General features: G+C 42.2%; 1 protein-coding gene across 1 annotated transcript; it reads right to left on the bottom strand.

Moving 5' to 3' along the window:
- Positions 1-56: 56 nt before the first annotated feature.
- LOC102789040 (cysteine/serine-rich nuclear protein 1-like) lies at positions 57-9197 on the bottom strand. Its single transcript, XM_006802694.3, has 5 exons — positions 9074-9197; positions 6588-6808; positions 2249-2511; positions 1864-2166; positions 57-1586 (listed from the first exon to the last, which is right to left on the bottom strand). Exons 2-5 carry the CDS (start codon positions 6805-6807, stop codon positions 615-617), a joined length of 1758 nt encoding a protein of 585 aa, XP_006802757.2. The 5' UTR covers position 6808; positions 9074-9197; the 3' UTR covers positions 57-614.
- Between the last annotated feature and the right edge of the window lie 6981 nt (positions 9198-16178).

Raw genomic sequence — 16178 nt, forward strand, 5'->3', positions numbered from 1 at the left:
TGGAACAACCACAAAAATAGAGACTTTCATACAAAAATTGCACCTCAAACAAAAAATTGCAATCAAATAAATAAAAATATTTTATTATTCCATCACAGACACACTCTGACCATACTGCTAAACACATAACAGATAATCCACAGTGACCCTGGCAGTTATTAAGAAAAAATATTCACATACTAGAGGCTGGAGTCATGAGTCACAGTGGATTAGCTCTATCCTGTCTTGGCCACCTTCCAGCAGTATACACGTGTTTCTATTCACATGGCACCTCTCTCTTCTTGCATACCCTCTAGGGTATGGGCACGATGACAAAATTAAATAACACATCAGATTTTTATTATATCGTTTTAGGAAATTAAAAAAGACATATATTCTAGGCAAATACTTCTTCAAATACTCAAGGCAAATATTTTTTCAGCAATAGAAAAATATCCAGCTACGAAAAATATGTCATCATCCATTAGTCTTTGTACATTACAATATTATTACAAATACATAAAAGCAGTGCTCAGGACATTACATTCTCTCACACATTTTCTTTTATCGTATCACAAGAATTCCTTAAATCTGCTTAAAAGAAAAAAAAGTTGGGTATCAGTGACTGAATAAATCTACTCTGTGGTCTGTTCAGTTAACCCGATCAGAGACTCCAGGAGCTGGGTGCTCGACTCGTACTGTGGCAAACTGACGGAGCTAAACAGCTGGAGGTGGCGAAAACTGTCTGGGTGTCTGTGCCCTTTGAAAGAGCTGTGCAGTGGTCCGCAGGGATAATCGCTGTCAAAGAACTCCAGGTCGGAGTCAGAGGACAGACTCAAGTCCATGTATCTGCTAAAGGAATAGTCCACAGTGGGAGAGGGCGTGTTTGGCAAGCCATCGAGAGAGTCGTCGTTGAAGACGTCTCTGGGTTGATTCGCATTTTCATCAAGATAATCTGTCACTGAGTTCCTGCTTATATTGTCAGCGAATGTGTCGACTGTGTGTGGTCCCGTACTGTCAGTAGTACTGCTGTGAGTGGCAGAGCCGCTGCCGCTGCTGCTGCTGTGCTGTGTTACTGGGTCTCTTTGAAGCCTCAGGTGGCTGTATGAGGAGTAGTTATTACTGTCCGAGTCACAGAGGCTAAGAGCACGGCTCAACCCTCCATCAACGTCAGGGAGACTGTGACCCCCGCTGCAGCCTCCTCCTGCATCACAGTCAGAGGAGGAGCAAGAGGATTCAGTCATATCGCTGCTGCAGCTGTTCTCCTCCACTACCAAGCGTTCTGGGATGAAATGGAATGAAGGGGTGGCAGGAATGGTGACAGGAAGGCCAGCCTCCTCTGAGGTAAAGCCAAAGGGACAGCTCTTGTCCTGTGCATTCTGCTCTGTGCAGACCTCCTCCTCCTCTTCATGCTGTTGAATCACCTCTGTAAGTCCAGCCCGGTCCTCAGGGCTCTGTTTTTCATCGTGCAAACGCCGCTCTAATTCCAGTCTCATGACGGTGTGGATGTAATGAGTCTGCACACGGCGGGAATCAAACTCGAAGCGTCCCTGAATGTTACCACAGCTGTCCTTACTGCAGCCACACGGGAAATTGGAGTGGTCCACCTGCATGTGACAAAAGCAAGGAAAGAAAATGGTGATTTACTCATAAACAGAACCTACTGACTCAGCTTAGTGATTCACGGATTCTCTGCATCAGCGAGTTACTAAGAAACAAACGTAGGTGAAATAATAACCAACCTTCAGCATCTGACTATATACAACCATACGTACCCACGGTAGACTACAATTTACATTCAAATCAGTCTGAATTACACATGTTGAAACTACCCTTTATGGAGGGAAGGTTTGGAGAAGAAATTCTGTGTATGTGGAGATGTACCTGACACTTAATGCCCGCCAGACTGCACGCGCAGGTCTCCGGCTCACAGAAGCCTCTGCAGTCACATCCACAGGTCTCTCTAGAGAGTCGCAAGGCATGAAGCTGCCTCTTCTCCTCCCTGTCGATGAACTTGACCCCTGCTGCTTGAAGGATGGCTTGGCGTTGTTTAGAGGAGAATGGCTGAAGGAAACCTCTGTCCTCCTGATCGCTATCACTGACGTCGCTGTCAGTATCTTCATCTGGGATTTGATCTGTAGTAAGCCTTTCTGCTTCCTGCTGGTCAATGGCCCCACTGGTAATCAGCTGGAGTGAGCACAACAGAAATAAGTCAGATGGGCGTCATGCAGACAGGCGCTGCAAACGTTTAGAAATGAAATGCACCTACTTTGTGTTTTAAAGCTTCTAACCGCTCTTTCCTCCGTCTCTCTCTGAGCCTCTGTCTGCGCCTGTGCCGTTGTTCCAGTGCATGCTCGGATATCGTGTACTGTTGAAGGCTGCTGTGCTTCCGCACCATGCCAAGGGTGGCACCTCCACGGCTGGGCACGCTGGTAAAGCCCTGGCACCGCGGGAAGCTGAACACTGTCACCTGGTCAAAGCGTACGGTGCACGGTCTGCTTGCAAGCTTAGGCCTCTTCAGGATGGAGTGAGCTGGTTGTGTTTAGAAAACAAACAGAATCATCACGTAAACTGAGGAACTATGGTAACTGGTTGTGGTGTAAAGTAAGCATCTGGTAAATGACACCATAAGTACACTGTAAAACACAAGCATGTTGGTCAGCAAAATCATATATCAGTCCATCCTGGCAAAAATAATTATCATGCAATAATATTTCCAACATACAGAAGTTTTGGGACTCCCCAAACAGGAAGATGTTCATTGTTAAAATAAACTGGTTATTTTTTTAAAACCAGTTTTTGCAAATTGGAGTTTCATTAACCCATGAATAGTACACACTTGTGTGTTATATAGCTAAAAATACCTCCTACAGTTCTGTCAAATAAGATATTTTTTGTAATTTTCTCCTCCCCAAAAGCAGGAGAGGCCAGGAAATAGAAATTCATTTTAGGTTTACTTCAGCATAAATAACTAAGACATGGATTTCAAAATGAAGTATTCCCAAAGAATAAGAAGAACATTAAAGCTGAACAGTGACAGAAAAAAAGGACTTTGTTAAATAAAAGGTCCTTAATGATGTGTACTTCTGAATATAGACTCATTCCCCTGAAATTAACCCCCATAATGATAATAAAAGACATGCATCTGTAAAGTTACTTCAAGCTATATTCTATTATTCCTTTCCTTATTATTAAAAATGACAAACGTTACAAATAATTGTCCATCAGTTGTTTGAACCTTATGTCTGTGAGGGGCATCCAATCAGAATAAAAGGAATGGGAGATAAAATGGCTTATTTCAGACAGTGGATTAAATCAGTGAATCATGCAAAGCTACTCTAGAGGAATCTTTGTATAAAGTGCTGTTTGATGTGTGTATAAAAGGGGCGCTTTAAAGAAATTAAGAAAAACGTTAACATTTGACTTTTCAACTTGGTCACCAAGGTGTACACACAGATCCTCAGGCTCTATTGTTTATGTTTCCGAATGATTACCATCAGAAAAAAGAAATCTATTTGGTCACTTTAATTCCTAATTTGCTCTTTCAAGAGCAATGCCACATTCTCACAGACAGAGTCCGCCTTGCTCGAAGTTAAGTGCTGCTTTGAAGTACTGTTCAAGTCCCTTTTCTCCTAATTTCACATGAAGCACAATTCCAGGAAAAGATTCCTTGATGCCTGATAAATACGGGCTGAGTTGTGACACAGGCTTTGCAGGTCTCAGCGTGGCCACTAGGGGACACACTACAGGTGCTTCACTACAGAGGCCAGGGTCAACAGTTGAACACATGTACAGAGGAAATACCAAGACGGGTCGATTGCAACAACAGGCTGATCAACAGAACAGAGCGGGGGAGAGACGTGAACTGCTTTGCTGCCTGCTGCTACTTGGGTGTTTATCACAGTATAATTAGGCACTGGCAGTTTAGTTTTCAATCCATTCATCGGGTTACTGCTTGATGTAACAGTTTGGCTTCAACAAATTGCCCGACCTTCACACATACAGTGGGGCAAAAAAGTATTTAGTCAGCCACCGATTGTGCAAGTTCCCCCACTTAAAATGATGACAGAGGTCAGTAATTTGCACCAGAGGTACACTTCAACTGTGAGAGACAGAATGTGAAAAAAAAATCCATGAATTCACATGGTAGGATTTGTAAAGAATTTATTCGTAAATCAGGGTGGAAAATAAGTATTTGGTCACCTCAAACAAGGAAAATCCCTGGCTCTCACAGACCTGTAACGTCTTCTGTAAGAAGCTTTTCTGTCCCCCACTCATTACCTGTATGAATGGCACCTGTTTGACCTCATCATCTGTATAAAAGACACCTGTCCACAGCCTCAACCAGTCAGACTCCAAACTCCGCCATGGCCAAGACCAAAGAGCTTTCGAAGGACACCAGGAAAAGAATTGTAGACCTGCACCAGACTGGGAAGAGTGAATCTACAATAGGCAAGCAGCTTGGTGTTAAAAAATCAACTGTGGGAGCAATCATCAGAAAATGGAAGACATACAAGACCACTGATAATCTCCCTCGATCTGGGGCTCCACGCAAGATCTCATCCCGTGGGGTCAAAATGATCATGAGAACGGTGAGCAAAGATCCCAGAACCACACGGGGGGACCTGGTGAATGACCTGCAGAGAGCTGGGACCACAGTAACAAAGGTCACCATCAGTAACACACTACAACGGCAGGGAATCAAATCCCGCAGTGCCAGACGTGTTCCGCTGCTGAAGCCAGTGCATGTCCAGGCCCGTCTGAAGTTTGCCAGAGAGCACATGGATGATACAGCAGAGGATTGGGAGAATGTCATGTGGTCAGATGAAACCAAAGTAGAACTTTTTGGTATAAACTCAACTCGTCGTGTTTGGAGGAAGAAGAATACTGAGTTGCATCCCAAGAACACCATACCTACTGTGAAGCATGGGGGTGGAAACATCATGCTATGGGGCTGTTTTTCTGCCAAGGGGACAGGACGACTGATCCGTGTTAAGGACAGAATGAATGGGGCCAAGTATCGTGAGATTTTGAGCCAAAACCTCCTTCCATCAGTGAGAACTTTGAAGATGAAATGAGGTTGGGTCTTCCAACATGACAATGATCCAAAACACACCGCCCGGGCAACAAAGGAGTGGCTCCGTAAGAAGCATTTGAAAGTCCTGGAGTGGCCTAGCCAGTCTCCAGACCTCAACCCCATAGAAAATCTGTGGCGGGAGTTGAAAGTCCGTGTTGCTCGGCGACAGCCCCAAAACATCACTGCTCTTGAGAAGATCTGCATGGAGGAATGGGCCAAAATACCAGCTACTGTGTGTGCAAACCTGGTAAAGACCTATAGTAAACGTTTGACCTCTGTTATTGCCAACAAAGGTTATGTTACAAAGTATTGAGTTGTATTTTTGTTATTGACCAAATACTTATTTTCCACCCTGATTTACGAATAAATTCTTTACAAATCCTACCATGTGAATTCATGGATTTTTTTTTCACATTCTGTCTCTCACAGTTGAAGTGTACCTCTGGTGCAAATTACTGACCTCTGTCATCATTTTAAGTGGGGGAACTTGCACAATCAGTGGCTGACTAAATACTTTTTTGCCCCACTGTAACTGAGGCTGAACTCCAGTTGCAAAAGTCAGTAAACAAGGGAGACCAGCTGATTAAGCTTGCCTCAGCTGCTGTTTGTCCAGGCAACTTCCACACCGAATCCGTCAAGTCTAGCAGACACCGTGTTTGTCCTGTCCAAGAGATTACTGTAAATATTCTGAAAACATTTCCCCCAAACCTTTGTTTATTTGGACATGACCCAAAGCATGTCTCTGTGTCTGTCTTTTCCCTCCTCCAGCTCGCTCTTCCTATTTTCACCTCTCGATCCTCTTATTTCCTCTGTGGCGAACCATCGGCCACCCACAGACCTCTCTGTGTCTCTCCTCCGGCTGCCGGTGCCTCATTACGAATCTTTGTCCTTTGGGACATTCAACTTCTCCTCTTGCCTCGCTCTCTAATGTGTGTGTGCTGTTGTTGTCTCTCAGTCCATCTGTGTGCCAGTTCCTTTCTCCTTTATGTGTGTGAAATGTGTGTTCTGTTAGTGCAGCTTGTTTCGCTTCTGAGGCTCAAGTATTTGTTTAGCGGCACCTGGATGTGGCTTGATATCCTCCTGTATCTACAGATCTATAATTGCGTCAGCCTGATTGCCCGCTTATTAACATCTCTGGCAATCCTGTTCTTTGATGCATCAAATTTTGTGACTATAAGCACTTCCAGTGATGATAGATGGGGTGTGCAGCCTCGTGACATTTGAATAAAGGCCATTCGATATGGCTTGTTTAAAGTGACCCTACTATTCAAATTGATTCCACAACTTCCTAGCACTCAGGCAAATGATCTTCTACACAACCAGCCAGGCAGTCCAGAGGCGAGCCATCGTGCCTCTGTGTTATCTAGAACAGCCCTAAGGTTAGCGTTTTCATATCAGTCAGTCATAACTGTGCTGCTGCGGGGCGATAAGAGACACTCCTATAAAAAGCTGATGGGAAAGTGGACAGATAAGGAAGACGTTTGCATTATTTGAAAGACAAGGAAAAAAAACAGCTGGTTTGAAGACTTACTGGGCAAACTGGTGGGTGAAGCAGGGCTGCAAGGTGTGAAATCTTGATTTTCAGAAGAGCCACGCTCTCCATCAGAGTCTGACTCTGAGGAGGCAGGAGAGGAGAGGGAGGGTGGAGGAGATGAGCAGGAGGAGGAGGATGAGTAGGCATTGTCATCAACCTCTGCAAACTTTCTCTTAAGGATGCCTCTCATTGTTGCACTGCAGTGGGTGATATGCATTCTGCAGAAACAAAAAGGAAGCAGGGGCATTAGTTTGAATCACACAAGAAGAAAAAGGCATGGATTTGAGTCATTTACAATTAGATCTTATGCAAATCAGCACTTTAATACTGGAACAACTATTCAAGACAGCTGAACGATACTGAGACAGCGCTGCGTGTATTGGAAACTGAGAACGCAAACAGCACGTTTCAAAAGCTAAGGGAAAGAACGATCTTCCTGCCGAAAGCTGCGTGTCAGCTGGTCGAGCCAGTTTCAGGCCACAAGTTTGTTTAGGCGAATTCAGTCTTGATAGTGATTATCCTACAAAGTCATGTTTCGTAAGTGGAACAATGTCAAGACAAATCTTTTGTTGACTAACAATAAGATGAGTTATATATTTTAAAAAAATATATATATATCAACATTTTTTTTTGTTCTTTTCCCCGCTGAGTAATTAACATTCCAGTGATTCCTCGAGTTTTTTGTGAAGAATTCGTGGAAACAGGCCGTCCAGTGGTTGTGCGCTAAGAGCTCGGGTGGGGTGGGGGATGTAATGGTTCAAGTGAATGCTATTTTTGGATGTGAACATGGAAATACAAACTCTGAGGGTTGCACACTTTGGCAAGACTTTCCTAAACTACTGAGAAAAAGTGAGTAGCAACAGAAAATAAAAGCTGTTAGGCACAAGCCCCATTTACTGCTTGCTTGTTTGAGGGCTGCAGCAGATGACCGCTTTTGTTCTGCTAAGTATTTTTAAATACCGACCGACCAGTTTGAGCCGTATAAGCTCTGAAAACACAAAGCACAATTTTCTCAAAGAAGAACTTGGTTTACATATGTTTATGTGGTTTTGCTTGAGAAACATTAGAAAAAACCCTCCAAAAATCCATGCGAGAATAATATTGTAGAAGTCAGTCAGTGGATATGCACGTTTCCTATTTTGCCCTGTTACACGAAGACATTTCAATGAAAAAACAATTAAAATGTAAAGCCTGGCATATAGCTCTTATTCTTCTTTGCCAACAGTTAGAAACATCTGCGCTGAGCATGCTATTGTGATCCAATAAGTAACAGGACTGGGATTTAGACTGAACTTAACACAAGCAACCGAAAACATACCACACAGACCCACAGTTACAACAGAAGCATTTCTTTTTCTTGTCAGAGAAAAGGAATGTAAACCACTGCACTGACAGTCTGTCACTGCCCTACACTAATACACAGTCAGCCAGGGTCCACACGGGGCTTCAGATAGTCTGCAGTAAGCAAATACCTTAAACCAGTGAGGCTGTGTGTGTGTGTGTGTGTGTGCACTCAGACTGAGCAACTTCCTGGATCCATCAGCAAATACGAGATGAAACAAGAGACTTAGCTCAGCTCCTACACTGTTTACACAAAAGGAGCCATTGCTACAAAGACAGCTGGAAAGAAATTAATCTCAGGTGAAAAGCATCTGCACAGTCATGCTCAAGGTTTCCAGAATCAGAGTGAGAGTTGTGTCTAATTAATACTGCAGAGCAGTGCTATTATAGCACCCTCTTGTTCCAGTTCTATCACATTTATTACATTTAATATCTGACAGAGCAGAAAAGCTTCGCAGTTCGCCTAGGTGTCCGCTGAGACCACATCAATAATTTAAAGGTTCAAAGCAGCAGCAGCAGCAACAACGGGGAGTGCGCGTGCGCGTTCACGTGTAACAGTAAGAGGGAGGTACTACACTGTGTTAACGCACATAAGTGATTAAGAAGAGGTTGCAGGACTTTTAATGGGACAAAAACTTCCACAACAATACAAGGATAGAATAAAGCGTCCAGACAATCATTAAATGCCTTAAGGAATGTTACACGGGGTTTTCACTGGAAGAGAGTAGGAGTCGTTTCCTGTTTGGCATAATAACAGTCATTAGGCAGCTGACCTCTTCACCTCGCGGAGGGAGACACACACACAGCGATCATATCAGCCACAATGACAACACTGTTCACCACTGCACGCTACAGGGCAAACACTTGCGGGCACGGTCCCATTTAAACCAGCGTAAGCGCAGCAGGACACACACATACACACAAACACATACAAGTTTTCTTCAACATTACTCTTATCCGTTAAGTGTTAAGGTGTGAAATATGAAGCAGAAAATCAGCATAACTGTAACTTACCACATTTCACAGAAATATGCTACACAGTTTTTATAAGCATAAAGAGAAGTGAAAAAAGCATGAAACAATTTAAGGTCACTCTATAGGCTAAAGTATTTACTGACAGAGAGGTTTTTTTAGTTACTCACCACAAAGTAACACACAGCATAGTAACAAAGGAGGAGCAGATAGACACAAAGTTACGTGTCTTGTCCGCCGTCCAGCCAGCTGAGCATTGTGTGTCCGCCTGTGTTTAAGTGAAGCGACACAGTAGTACCAGTGTGATCATGAGAGGACTGGCTGGGAGCTCCCAAAGACACGAAACACGGCAACAAGATAGTTCACCCCCTCCTCGAGACCTCAACTATGTTTCTTGGGAAATCACGCACACGGCAGTTTCGCCTCATAAGACAGCAACAGCATTTTCGTTTTCATTAACGCTGAGCTTTTTGTATCACTTACCATAGTACGTTGACATTTCAGCACAGGCTAAACCTCGCGCAGAAGAAAGTAATAATATGTAAGACGCTAGCATAACAATGCTATTAGCCTCGACGTAAACGTTTCAAGGGCTTAATATTTACTCGCTAGTAGTATAACAGCTTCCATCATTACTCTCTTATACTGTATCACTATTTTGTCCCATAGATTCATTAGCCAAAGCTCAATCGTTTAGCTTAATAATCCGGAAGTGTCGGGCAGGTAGTCCTCTTGCTTACCATCAGTCCTCTGTGGCTGCCCTGTCTGTCTTGACGCAGACGGTGACACACGTAGAGGCGGGAGACGCCTCTCACTCAGTGCTGCCCACAGATTCCTGTCTGTTGTGTTCACACTGTACTGTTCCTACTGGTGATGTGCTGGTAAATAACCTTTAAACCTCCAGCTGGTGATTATTATCAGAAGGCACTCAGCCACTGTTACAAACGAGTTAGGACACGTAGTGCCTTGGCAACGTTTATGTTTATTCCTATGTATGGTGTTTTTTCTTTTCTTTTTTTTTTTCTTTCTTTTTTTAGCAAATATCAGATCAACGCATTTGCAAATAAATAAATAGAAAACACAAACATAAAAGAACTGCAGAACTTACTTAAAGTAAAAGTAAAGTAAACATAATAGTCTTTCAATAGTATTCAGACTTCATTGGGGATTTAATCCTTTTATTTAAACAAGGCTTTCGCATCTTTGTAAGCCACCTTTAGACCTGTAGTAAAACTGTGATAAGAACATCATTAAACGTGAGATACAGCCCTTGGCGTTTGTGTTGTTTTCCTTTAATATATTTCCTGTTACATTGGTAGGAGTGGTGGTTCCAGTCAGGCACTTTAAGAAACAGTTTGCAGTGCAGAAGAGCCGAAGATGGCCAGGATTATGGATTTGGATGTAAAGCCTCTGCCCGTTTAACGCAAAGAAAAATCCTCTTTCTTGCTTTCACGTCACACTCCTCACAAGCAGATGTTGTCATAAATTAAAGCCTATAACATGTATACACACACGCTCGTTATGGGCTATCCAAACAGAGCTTTTCTTACACCGTGAACCTTGTGGCTGAGTGAAGGTAAAGCGGCTGGATTTAAGATTCCAGTGCCTCTGCTTTTAAAGATAATCATAGGCTGTGCTCTGCGTCCCCGACTGGGAGGAAAATGAAGCTCAGGGGAGACAGACAAAACAGATGGACAGACAGATGAACGGAAAGATGGACATGCCCAAAATACTCCTGGGCTCAAGCTTTGACCCCCTTGTGTTGATACAGATCTGTGCAGCAGTAAAGAGTTGAAAGGGTTAAATAATAGCTGCACTAATGCCTAAATATCTGCTGGTCCAAATCCTCTGGTCAGAGGAAGGGCCGCTCATCCCGACTTCAGCACTCTGTGGAAGTGTGTTACGAGAGAGTGACCCACTTCGGCTGGGATCACTGTAGTGCAGCATGTGTGTGTGTGACCTGCGTGGGGAGTAAACACAGAGAGACAGTGCAGCAGGAAAAGATTATAGTGCAGAGAAATGGCACGTAAAAGAAATGATGTCTGTTCTTGGCTGCTAAAATTAGAACCTGGATATTTGACTCAAGGTAGATTTTGCAGCTTGAAGGATCCGCTCAGAGAGATTGCTACAACTTACTCATAACACATCATCAAAGTGCTATGTGAGGCTTCATGTGGCTATTTATAGCACAATCATTGCCTGGACAAAAATACATTTGAGCAAATACAGTTGGAGTTTCCTGTTCCTTTTTGCAGGCTGTTACCACGCATGGTGTGACTGTGTCGCATGCTGTGTGCCTCAGATGTGTCAGGCGGATGATCCTTTTCACACACGTGCAGCAGAGAAAGTCAGAGTTTTTGTTCCTACGTTCGTTAATATTCAGCCATTCTTTCACAACTGCCTGTATTTACTCACTGTATCCATGCAGCCATCGCAGTGCAAACTGACCCAGACTCCTGACCTCATTCTTTTACACTTTTCAGATTTAAAGCCACTCGTATGTGGCTGCTCAGTATCAGTTCAGTTTTTTTGAGCTGCTTTCCTCACCATTGTCATGCACCCATATTCTGCGAATATTGCCTGTCAGAAGAGAGTCAGAGCACAAACATTGCTGCTCTTTCACTTCACACTCCAGGTTACATAACCTAAGTTAACCTACATTCTGGCAGCCTCTCAGGTTGCTGCCACAGGCTTCAGTCAAGCTGTGCCAGCGATGGCCCACATACAGCAGTAATAATGCTGGTGAATTCTGACAAAAGCTTCAGGCGTGTAGAAGTCTGCCCCAGTTTCTCCTTCCTTGTTGCTTGTGGTTATTATCTCAAGGATTTACCTGTGTTTTAGGAGACTGCACTCAGTTTTCCAGGGTATAAGAGGAAGTATCAGATAGTCACAGGGCGAGTGTTGTTGCTTCCAGTCAGGTAGTAAAGCAAGATGGATTGAAGCCAAATGCTGCCAGGAGATTGTTTATTCTTTTCTTAGAGTTACTTCCTTGATAGATAGATAGATAGATAGATAGATAGATAGATAGATAGATAGATAGATAGATAGATAGATAGATAGATAGATAGATAGATAGATAGATAGATAGATAGATAGATTCTCCAACTTTCTTTCTCTCTCTTTCAAATGTAAACATGACTCCTTTTTTACACAGCCTCTGATGGCATTTCCTTTCGTCACCATGGTCACAAGGGCAAATATAGCTCATGCGTTTTTATTTTAGAGGACAGTCAGTGAATCACTATGCTTGCCTTCATCAGCAGCAGCATCAACACTGTCAGAATCATGAGTCTCTCTTTTTTTTTTTTTTTACGTCAGTGGTGTTCTTAGCTTACTACGTGATCTTTTTTTCCTTTTTTACTTCAGGTTTACTCATCTCATATAATTGGTATTTGTGTCTGACGCAATCACATCAGAATTTTAGTCTCTAGAAGTTCAAAAGGATTTTCTACTACAGCCCCTAAAACTTGGTTTTAATTATTAGAGGGCTTATTCTGCTCATTTCTAGCTCTAACTTTTTAAATTATGAGATTTTATCAGAGTATCTCTGCATGATTTACAGGTTAAAAATAACTGATCTTACACTGGTCCCTTGTGCAGCCTCACAGTCTGAAACCAGCTATTTTTTCCATGAACTGCTGTTGACTCACTGATTATCTAGCTATTTATCTTTATGAAATTGATTTTTTAGTAAAACTGTAAGCCCCAAATAAACTAGTAAATTATGTCATATTTGGGTACCCAGTGGTATTTCAAAATAGCAATAAACAAAGTTGTAAAAGAGCACAGAGTGGAATCTCACAGTTCATGGAAAAAAAAGAAGAAATGAAAGTCTCACCTTCTCCACTGAAGATACAGATAAAGAGTACCGGTAAAATTTCGCAACTGTTACACCTTAAGTGATGGGTCAACTCCCATCCTTTTGTCTGTGCAGAACTATCAGTTCGGGGGGTGACACCAGAGAGCTTCCTGTGTCTCTGTGGCCACAGAGGGTGATATGTTATCTCTGAGGTAGTGTTAGAGTGTGCTCTACACGCTTAAGCTCTACAGTTGATATGGAAAAAGTGTCATGGTTGTGTGTAATGATAAAATGTTTATGTAAAAATAAAATGATGTTTGCAATAAAGTGCATTTACTTACTATCACTGCAGCATTAGCTGCGGCAATAGTGGACGTAAACACATTATTTTATGTGATAACACGAGTATATTTCCACACTTATTTCCCAAACACCATCCACTACAGTACTGTTTTTTAATGCGAGTCAAGCTGCAGCTCAGAGTGCAAAGTAGGTTGCACAACAATTTGCTAGAGAAGTGATCTTATCTGTAGCTTCATGTGAGCGACTCAAGCTGTAACAGCAAAGCAGCTGTATGATTGGGTTTGACATCTCCCCCCCCCTCCCCTTCAACAATGAGCCTTTTGTCAACAAGAGAGCTGTGGTGACCTTTCTCACAAAACTTAAAAACTTGCCTGAGTGATGCACCGTGCACCCACAAGGCATTTTCCACCAGGGTACATAGTAAAACGCATCACTGAGTAGAGATATATTTCCTTGTGTCTGTGCTGCAGCAGCTTCATTATGCATTCACAATTAGAGACTACCAAAGTTGTGTGAGTGCACAAAGCGTGTCTGTGTGTGTGCATGTGTGTGTTCCCTTTCTTATGTCGCCCCAGCTGATTGTGCCTGGCTGTCAGCCCTGCAGTGGGAGCTCCCGTGCTCGCTGAGTCCCAGCACAGTGTGCTCTGCTGTTGGTGTTGCCTGTCACATGTGGCTCCATGTGAGGCTTTTGCAGGAGCATGCAGGAGGAAGGAGACCTGCTCTGTTCACAGCTGTTCAGGCCAGTACTGACTGTTCTGTGGAAGTGTGTGGGTGAGACTGTCTGACTCCCCCCTCCCTCCTCTACACGCTCACTGATTGCCTCTCTCTTCTTCCATTACAGCTGGCAAAACACATGCTAAAGGCTAACACTGTTAGAACCACAAATCTTTAATTCTCTTCGTGATTTCTGACCACAGTGTTCCTGCTATGCATTGTAGTGTTTGTGCACAGCAGACAATAAAGTATTAAATGTGCAATAAATATATGTTTGTGTGTGTGTGTGTGTGTGCTTGTGTGACCACACACATTTTTTCCTTTTGCAAAACTGGTGTGATTTATACATGAGCACATGGTCAACTGTAAAATATGACAACAATTTTCCATAAACAAGGAAGTAACTATGATGCCCTTTAAACTCATCTACTGCATTGTAAATGGGGAGAAGGATGCCACTCTGGCTCCATCTACTGGTGTCTCTTTTCTTTGTCCACAGATGACGTTAAAGGAACCACTTTCCTCACTCAGGTCGGCTCAGGCCTTACAACTTTCATATTGGAAACATCTTTTTTGTGTACAGAATGACACCTGACAGCAAGCCTTCGGGTCTATTTTGTAAAGTTGTGGGGAGTCGGAAGGTGTTTTTCTTTGTTTCTTTTCCTGAACCTCCACAACAAATTTATTTCTTTTTACTCATATAGTTTGTACATATATGACCATTGTAGAGCTCTACAAGCAGATCTGCTCTGACACTAAATACAGTTCTGTTCAAAAGCATTGAACTACCCCTGATTTCATGCCTCAAGGCCTTAAGGCGCTCGTAAAGTGCCTTGAGGGAACTTTTGTTGTGATTTGGCGCTATATAAATAAAATTGAATTGAATTGAATTTCTTTATATTTTGTTAAGCCATTTAACACTGATCTATCAATCGGCCACGCATAAAAAAGGCACTTAACTCAAGGAATGAACCAGTATTGTATCTACACATAACAGATAACAAAGAACCAGTTTTAAATTGTATCTTAATGCAAGTTGTTGCTGGTCGCCTGTCACAAAAACACACAATTTTTTCTCATTTCGTTCACTGAATTTACAAAGAATACCAAAGGTAACACAGTTTGACAGACATAAAACTGTCCTTTTGCACCAACAATGTGATTCCTAAATACTACATTACAATTTGGTACTTAACCATAAATCATGAAGACCATAAATTGTTTGGCAGGTTGCTCTTTTCTTGTTTATTGATGTTGTTGTCTCAGAGCCTTTAATAATGAATACTTTGAAACTGTCTGAAACTACAACAAAATACATATGAAGGTAAATATGTTGCAAAATGTGAGATCTTGTAGAATAAAAAGTGAAATGCCTCCTATTTTATAAACTGTCAGTAAGTCTACAAAATGAGCTCACAGTTCCTGTTTTTGGCCAGATAGGGGCAGCAAAGATAAGTAGCAAACATCTCTTTTCAGTTTGGGATTGCTGTTTGTTGGCCAGCAGTTACCAATTTACAAATTTATCTCATATGGAAAATATTTAGGTTTGTTTATTTATTTATTAATCATTTGTCCACCCACTGATAAATTTGAGTACTTTCTTTATAGCTTTGTTTTTGCTAGAAAACAACTCCTGCGGTAACGTGTTACCTCTATCAAATGCTCCCCTAGCTGTCAGCTAACTGTGCATTTTCTTTTATACAGGCTACAGAAAGCTTGATCACTATTACAAACAAGAAGTGCGACTACAAGCAACAAAGTTATTGCTGTGAATTTGTCCTAAAAGATAAGTAAATATTTATTTAACTCATTTTAAACAAGATAAAAAGTGAAAAAACACAGCTCATGGAGAAGCTTGTGTTGCACCTCCCTTTGCTTTTACAATTGTCTTAATTCTTTATAACATGGTTTCATTTGTAGCACGTGCTGTAAACATTCCTCAGAGATTTTGATTCAATATGGACATGACAGGATCAAACAGTTCCTGCAGATTTGTCAGGTGCACATCCCTGATGAGAATCTCGGTTACATCAAATCCCAAAGGTGGTCTGTTGGATTCAGATCTGGTCATCTGTAAGAAACCAGTGTGAGATTATTTAGGGTTTGTGACATGGTGCATTATCCTGCTGGAAGCAGCCATAAGACGATGGGCACATTGTGGTTATAAATAGATAAACACAGGGAGACTGTGACATTTAAACAATCCTCAGTTACTATGCGGCCAAAAATGTGTTAAACAAATATCCCAACACCATCCCCACCATGCTGTGCTGTTGATAAAAGGCAGGATGGATCCATGCTTTCATGTTGTTTATGCCAAATTCTGATGCTACCATCCGAATCTTGCAGCAGAAATCGAGACTCAGCAGACAAGGTAACCATTTTTTTTCCTTCTGTTGGCCAATTTTGAGCCAGTGTAAAATGTAACCTCAGTTTTCTGTTTGTAGCTGACAGGAGTG

This window comes from Neolamprologus brichardi, chromosome 18 (assembly GCF_056152115.1).
Source record: "Neolamprologus brichardi isolate AB-2024 chromosome 18, ASM5615211v1, whole genome shotgun sequence".
Lineage (NCBI taxonomy): Eukaryota > Metazoa > Chordata > Actinopteri > Cichliformes > Cichlidae > Neolamprologus > Neolamprologus brichardi.

Coding starts and splice junctions, on each gene's coding strand:
- LOC102789040 (XM_006802694.3), bottom strand. CDS start 6,807: ATGCATATCACCCACTGCAGTGCAACAATGAGAGGCATCCTTAAGAGA. Junction 2,512..6,587: donor TTCACCCACCAGTTTGCCCA/GTAAGTCTTCAA, acceptor AAACACAACCAG/CTCACTCCATCCTGAAGAGG. Junction 2,167..2,248: donor TAGAAGCTTTAAAACACAAA/GTAGGTGCATTT, acceptor TGCTCACTCCAG/CTGATTACCAGTGGGGCCAT.